The sequence below is a fragment of the Coffea arabica genome, chromosome 1e (assembly GCF_036785885.1).
Source record: "Coffea arabica cultivar ET-39 chromosome 1e, Coffea Arabica ET-39 HiFi, whole genome shotgun sequence".
NCBI classification, from domain to species: Eukaryota; Viridiplantae; Streptophyta; class Magnoliopsida; order Gentianales; family Rubiaceae; genus Coffea; species Coffea arabica.
Window position 1 is genome coordinate 8,655,725 of NC_092311.1, and position 7,036 is coordinate 8,662,760.

Below are 7,036 nucleotides of genomic sequence, written 5' to 3' on the forward strand. Positions count from 1 at the left end.
ATCCTCAAAGATCAAAGTTCGATTCTGCTCAAGATGAGCAGATATTTTGTCCCGTGATTGAAAAAACAGTACCTTTCAAGAAATCCTGTTGTGGTACAGAACCTAAAAATGGTGTTTGGTGAGGAATGTATCTGAAATGTACTCAAATGATAAGAACACGAATTATACTCAAGCTGAATGAATTCCCGGAACAATTGAACTTTTATTGAACAACTTCAACTTGCTTACAGAAAAAGAAATTGGCGGGAAAAGAAGAAGATGAGAAAGAATGCAGGAAGAACTTAAGGAAAGGATAACAGAAAGGATATTCTCCTTCTGATTACAATTCAGGAATTTTCTCTACCAATAACAATTGCATGATCGTAATATTTATAGTAATCTATCCTAACTAACTTGCCCACTAGCTAACGACATAGAAATTGCGTGTGAGTGAATCTTCTAGATTCTCCTGTCCATTTGCAGCAAGAAGGACGTGAACCCAGAATGAGCGTGCTTTCTTGCTCGCGCCTTTGCGGTCTCCTGGCGCCTTCTCCCTTTTTGTTATCACGCCTTTATTTACTTCGTGCCCACTTGCTGTCTGAATTCTTCAATCCGCGTCTTCTCTTCTTTCCTCTCTGCTTGATCGCGCTTTCCTTTGTTGCCACTTCACGCCTTTACTCCTTTATATCCCTACTTCATTACAATACCTTCCCCTCCACAGCAAACCTTGACCTCAAGGTTGGAAGGTAGGGAATTGTCTTTCGATCTCCTCAGCATCCTCCCATGTAGCTTCTGCAGGGTCCGTACCCCACCAGTGGACTAGCCACTGAGTGGCAGCTGCATTTTTTTTCTTCACCATTTTCCTATCCAGTATGGCAATAGGCTCCACTCTCCAATGACCCTTTTCATTTGTTTCTGGTAAATGGAGGGTGGGGGTGATCTTGTCTCCCACCTTTCTTTTGAGCAACGACACATGGAAGACAGGGTGTACCTTTGAAGAGCTTGGCAGTTCCAGTCTATAAGCTACATTTCCTATTCTTTCCTCCACTTTGTAAGGGCCAAAGTACCTTGCTGATAACTTGGTGTTCCCTCTCAGGGCCACAGAGCTCTGTCTGTAGGGTTGCAACCGTAGATACACCCAATCTCCTTTACTAAATTCTCGTTCACTCCTCTTCTCATCAGCATACCTTTTCATTCTCTCCTGAGCCTGCTTCAAATTCTGTTTCAGCATGTTATCCATTTGTTGCCTCTCTCTGAGGTATTCTCCTACTGCAGCTACCCTGGATTGCAGGTAAGGTCCCAGAGCCAATTGGGGAGGGGCTAGACCATATAGAGCCTCAAAAGGAGTCATCTGGATGGCAGTGTGGTGAGAAGTGTTGTACCACCATTCTGCCAGAGATAACCACTGATTCCACTTTTTTGGTTCCAAATGAGTCAAGCACCTGAGGTATATTTCGAGCACCTGGTTCACCCTCTCAGTCTGGCCATCAGTCTGAGGGTGATAAGCTGTGCTGTAGTTCAATTTGGCCCCCAATGAACTGAATAGTTCTTCCCAGAATTTACTGACAAAAATCCTGTCTCTGTCTGAGAGCATGCTTTGGGGAATGCCATGTAGTTTACTGATGTAGTCAATGAAGAGTCTGGCCACTTTTGGAGCATCAAAAGGATGGGATAAACTGATAAAGTGTGCATACTTGGTAAACCTATCTACCACCACCATAATAGTATTCCTTCCTTCTGATTGGGGTAGTCCTTCAACAAAATCCATAGAAATGTGGCTCCATGAGTGCTGGGGAATAGGAAGTGGCTGCAGCAATCCTGGGTAAGCCACATGTTCATCTTTACATTTTCTGCAGGTATCACATTCTAGGACTGCCTTCTTGATTTCCTGGTACATTCCTGGCCAATAAAATAGCTGTTTTGCCCTCATGTAGCTGGCCTGAATGCCTGAGTGTCCTCCAACTTGGGAATCGTGTAGTGCAGTGATTAACTTCCTCCTGGTATCACCTTGTCCCCCTACTACTAGCCTCTTCTTGAACCTGAGAATGCCATCCTGGTATGAGTAGTCAGGTGCTAGTGTGGGGGTTAATAACACCAGAGCTATGGTCTTCTGAGTCCATTCATCCCCCTTGTAACTCTCTATCACCTCCTGTACCCAGGTTGGCACTGCACATGATATAGCTGTGCACTCCCCTATTTCTTCCCTGCCCTGTCTAGACAGTGCATCAGCAGCCAGGTTATCCTTACCTTTTTTGTAATGGATCTCGTAGCTCAACCCCAACAATTTAGTGAGCCATTTCTGTTGGAGTGGGGTAGTGATCCTCTGCTCCAGGAGATACTTCAGGCTTTGATGGTCAGTATGTATGATGAAATGGTGTCCTTCTAAGTAGTGTCTCCATTTGGTCACAGCTGTCACCAAGGCTAGTAGTTCTTTTTCGTAGATTGATAACCCCATGTTTTTCTATCCCAGAGCTTGACTGAGGTAGGAGATAGGTCTTCTATTCTGCATTAACACAGCTCCTATACCAGTGTAGCATGCATCAGTCTCAATAATGAATGGCTGGGTGAAGTCAGGTACTGCTAGAACTGGGGTGCTACACATGGCCTCTTTCAGTTGCTGGAAAGCCTGCTCTGTGTCTTCACTCCAGTGGAAGTTGTCCTTCTTGAGCAGGTCTGTCAGGGGTCTGGCTATAGCCCCATACCCTTTGACAAACCTCCTATAGTACCCTGTTAGGCCCAAATATCCCCTTAGCTGCTTGATGTTGGTTGGTCTCGTCCAGTTTTTCATGCCTTCTATCTTCTCAGGGTCAGCCTGTACTCCCTCTGCTGATATGATGTGTCCTAAATATTCCACCTGTAGCTGAGCAAAAGAACATTTACTCATTTTGGCAAATAACTGGTGTTGCCTCAGAATACTCATTACCTCAGTCACATGCTTCACATGTGTCTCCAGTGTGGGGCTGTAGACCAGAATGTCATCAAAGAACACCAACACATGTTTCCTCATCTGTTCCTGGAAGACCTGATTCATCAGGCTCTGGAAGGTTGCAGGTGCATTGGTTAAGCCAAATGGCATGACCTTGAATTCATAGAGTCCTTGATGAGTCCTGAAAGCTGTTTTTGGTATGTCTTCCACTTTGACCCTGATTTGAAAGTATCCTGCCCTCAGATCTATTTTTGTGAAATACTTGGCCCCATGCAGTTCATCTATTAACTCTTCAATCAGGGGCATGGGGAATTTGTTCTTCACTGTCAGCTCATTCAACTACCTGTAGTCTACACAGAACCTCCATGTCCCATCTTTTTTCTTAACCAGTAGCACTGGGGAAGCAAATGGGCTGCTGCTGGGTTGTATGATGCCCAGCTCCAGCATTTCCTTCACCAATTTCTCAATTTCTGACTTCTGCACGTAGGGGCACCTGTATGGTCTCACCTGGAAGGGCCTGGCTCCCTCCTTGAGGACAATCTGGTGATCATGGCTCCTTGTTGGAGGCATTCCTTTTGGTTCTTCAAAGACGTCCTTGTATTGATCTAGCACATAGTTGATTTCAATGGGTATCTGTCCTGGTCTTTCCTCCTTCCCCACTGTCACCAGTTGTGCTACTACCCCATATTCCTGCTTCCTTAGCCATTTTGCTAGCCTGCCTCCTTTGAGTATCTCCAACTTGGTGCTGCTGTCATCCCCTATCAGTATTATTTCTTGCTTCCCCTTGAGGATCTTCATACTGAGTTCCATGAAATTGAACTCTATAGGGCTGTGTTTGGCCAACCAATCCACCCCCAGTATCATGTCACATCCCCCCAACCTCAAGGTGTTGAAGATATGTTGGAACTGATGCCCCTGCATCTCCCACTGCATAGGCTTATCTAGTCCCTTGGAGTCCACCTTCTCACCATTAGCCACATTGACTATTAAAGTTGGCCCCTGTGTACACAGTTTCAACTCCTTTGCCAGCTGCTCATCCAAGAAGCAATGGGTACTGCCACTATCAATTAGTGCAGTGACTTGCCTTCCCTTAACATGACCCCTCAGCCTTATCGTTTTGTGCCTTGCTCCTCCTGCCAGGGCATGAATTGATACTTCTATGTGTTCCCCTGCCAGACCTCCATTAATGCAGTCACAGAAAACTTCCTCTTCTGGTTCCCTACCCTTCTCCATGTCTTCATCCTCATCAGCCAACAGTAAATGTGCATGGGCTTGTTTGCAAACATGCCCCAAGGTATAAGGTTCTGCACATCTATAACATAGCCCCTTTTCCCTCCTGTGATTGTATTCTGTGGCGGTTATTTTTTTAAATAGGTTCTGGTTGGAAGTGTGCTGATCAGGGGGTTTGTTGGTGTGTTTGGGGTACTTTTGGTTCCATTTGGTGTGGGGTGTAGTTTTGCTGTAGATTTTTTGGCTATTGAAACTGGTATTGACAGGTTTCTGCATTTTTTGGATTGCTTTGAGGTTCTTTTCTTGGAGTTTTGCTATTTCAATGGCAACAGCTAAGGTTTCAGGTTTAGATATTTTCACCATATTGACTATTTCCTCTTTCAGTCCACTCATAAAACATGCCTTATAATATGAATCAGACAAGTGAGGCAGAGAAGGCATTACCAGGGCTTTGAGCATCTCGAATTTCTCCAAGTATTCAGCCACAGATCCTGCCTGCACCAGCTTATTGAATTCTTCGATGGCCTCTTCTGGACTTCCCTCTCCAAATCTGATGCATAGAGCAGTGGATAATTCTAACCAGGGAATAGCCTCCCTTCCATAAAAAACTCCATGGAACCAGATGTCTGCTCTGTCTCTGAAATAGAGTTCAGCAACCTCAGCCCTCAAATCCTCCTCTATCTCATGTAGTTTGAAATACTTGTTAGCCTTCCTGATCCACTCCCTTGGATTGTCTCCATCAAAAATTGGCAGATCCATTTTTGGCAATCTACCATGGACTCTGGTCTCTCTCCTACTACCTGCTTCTTTTGGTGGCTCCATCCTGGATTCATTTGATCGATCTTCCTTTTTTGAGCTGCTACTGCCTTCTGGTTCCTTTCCCTGGTCACTGATCTTGGCCACCAACTGAGCCATCATGTTCATCAGGCCCTCATATTTCTGATCCAATCCTTTCAGTAGCTTTTCAGTAGCATCCTGTCTAAACTCCATTGTCCTCATGGCCTGTTCTACTCCCTCACTTTTGTTGGTAAAGGTCCTGACCACACTCCCTAATTCCACGACCTCTCTTCTCAGATTTTCATCCTGGTTTTTTGTCATCCCTATGGCTCGCAACACAGCTCTGATACCACTGTTGTGGTACAGAACCTAAAAATGGTGTTTGGTGAGGAATGTATCTGAAATGTACTCAAATGATAAGAACACGAATTATACTCAAGCTGAATGAATTCCCGGAACAATTGAACTTTTATTGAACAACTTCAACTTGCTTACAGAAAAAGAAATTGGCGGGAAAAGAAGAAGATGAGAAAGAATGCAGGAAGAACTTAAGGAAAGGATAACAGAAAGGATATTCTCCTTCTGATTACAATTCAGGAATTTTCTCTACCAATAACAATTGCATGATCGTAATATTTATAGTAATCTATCCTAACTAACTTGCCCACTAGCTAACGACATAGAAATTGCGTGTGAGTGAATCTTCTAGATTCTCCTGTCCACTTGCAGCAAGAAGGACGTGAACCCAGAATGAGCGTGCTTTCTTGCTCGCGCCTTTGCGGTCTCCTGGCGCCTTCTCCCTTTTTGTTATCACGCCTTTATTTACTTCGTGCCCACTTGCTGTCTGAATTCTTCAATCCGCGTCTTCTCTTCTTTCCTCTCTGCTTGATTGCGCTTTCCTTTGTTGCCACTTCACGCATTTACTCCTTTATATCCCTACTTCATTACAAATCCATTGTGAATTAGGGTAAAAAGGAAGTTCTTTTGGCAAGAACTACTGGAATCAGTTCCCAGAATCACGATAATCTACGCAGAACCAGGAATGGTTCCGCCGATGATCTTTCGGGATTTCGCACATTGACTGAAAAAAAGGGAAAAATTGGGAGAATAGAGGTAAAAGAATGGTTCAATTGGCAAGAGATACCAAAATCAGTTTGCCCATTCTTGATGATCATCAGCTTCTCGATCAAGAACCATTCTTGAACGAAAAATCAGCGGCCACACAGGAATCTACTGGGCAAAGCAAGACGAAGATTACTTTTAAGAAGAAACTAGTTGTAATGATCGATATTCCTGATCGAGTGACGAAGCAGAAAACAGGCGATATTTGTTCTCTTCCGTCAGAACAGAACCAGCGGGAACAACTTCCACTGGAGTTGAAGAAGTACGTAAAGGAACTGGGGGCAACAGGGGAACCTGTTTTGGTGATTGAAAAGAAATTGTCGTCTTCAGACGTGAACACTGGGCTTCAAAGATTGTAGATTCCGGTAAAACAGGTTCTGAATCACGGGTTCTTGACAGAAGAAGAGAGGAGGAGATTCAACATTGATAACAAACAGCAAGAAATTGACGCCCTCTTAATTGAGCCATCACTTGCTCAATCAGGAATCAAGTTGAAAAAGTGGTATATGGGGAACTCTGAAGTGTACGTGTTGGTGAGTGGCTGGAATGAGGTTGTGAAGAGGAATGGATTGAAACCAGAAACACCAGTGCAGCTATGGTCATTCAAGAAGGATTCACAATTGTACTTTGTTTTGGTGCGGTTGTAATAGGGCTGCTCTGCATAGAGATGCTTAATTTGTAGATTACATTCTTGAATTTTGACGTAATTAACTGCAGTTTAATCATGTTAATGTTGGATGAAAATTATTTTCTTTGGCTGTTTCGAAAGTGATGGATATATATATATAGATAGCTAAATCTAGATCGATCATTCATATATGTTTGTACTTATAGAAAATTAGTAATATTTCATGTGTGCTTTGTCCGTATATATATTTTCCATAACATAGTTTTCTAAGGTACTAAATTTCTAAATTGTAATTTCTTTTAATGGTTTCTATGGACTGTAGTGATGTTTCGTTTGATGTCATTTGAGTTAAAATTTTTCAATTTTTATTAATT

The 7,036-nt window shown here is 43.3% G+C and overlaps 3 protein-coding genes across 3 annotated transcripts; 1 reads left to right on the forward strand and 2 right to left on the reverse strand.

Annotated features, from left to right (window-relative positions):
* Nucleotides 1–2,440: 2,440 nt before the first annotated feature.
* LOC140016013 (uncharacterized mitochondrial protein AtMg00860-like) lies at nucleotides 2,441–3,211 on the reverse strand. Its single transcript, XM_072068866.1, has one exon. It carries the CDS (start codon nucleotides 3,209–3,211, stop codon nucleotides 2,441–2,443), a length of 771 nt encoding a protein of 256 aa, XP_071924967.1.
* A 33-nt stretch (nucleotides 3,212–3,244) lies between these two features.
* Nucleotides 3,245–5,233, reverse strand: LOC140016015 (uncharacterized). The gene has a single exon (XM_072068872.1). It carries the CDS (start codon nucleotides 5,231–5,233, stop codon nucleotides 3,245–3,247), a length of 1,989 nt encoding a protein of 662 aa, XP_071924973.1.
* An 800-nt stretch (nucleotides 5,234–6,033) lies between these two features.
* Nucleotides 6,034–6,681, forward strand: LOC113691005 (putative B3 domain-containing protein At1g05615). The gene is made up of 2 exons (XM_072068879.1): nucleotides 6,034–6,336; nucleotides 6,394–6,681. The coding sequence occupies exons 1-2, from the start codon at nucleotides 6,034–6,036 to the stop codon at nucleotides 6,679–6,681; spliced, it is 591 nt and encodes a 196-aa protein (XP_071924980.1).
* Nucleotides 6,682–7,036: the final 355 nt, after the last annotated feature.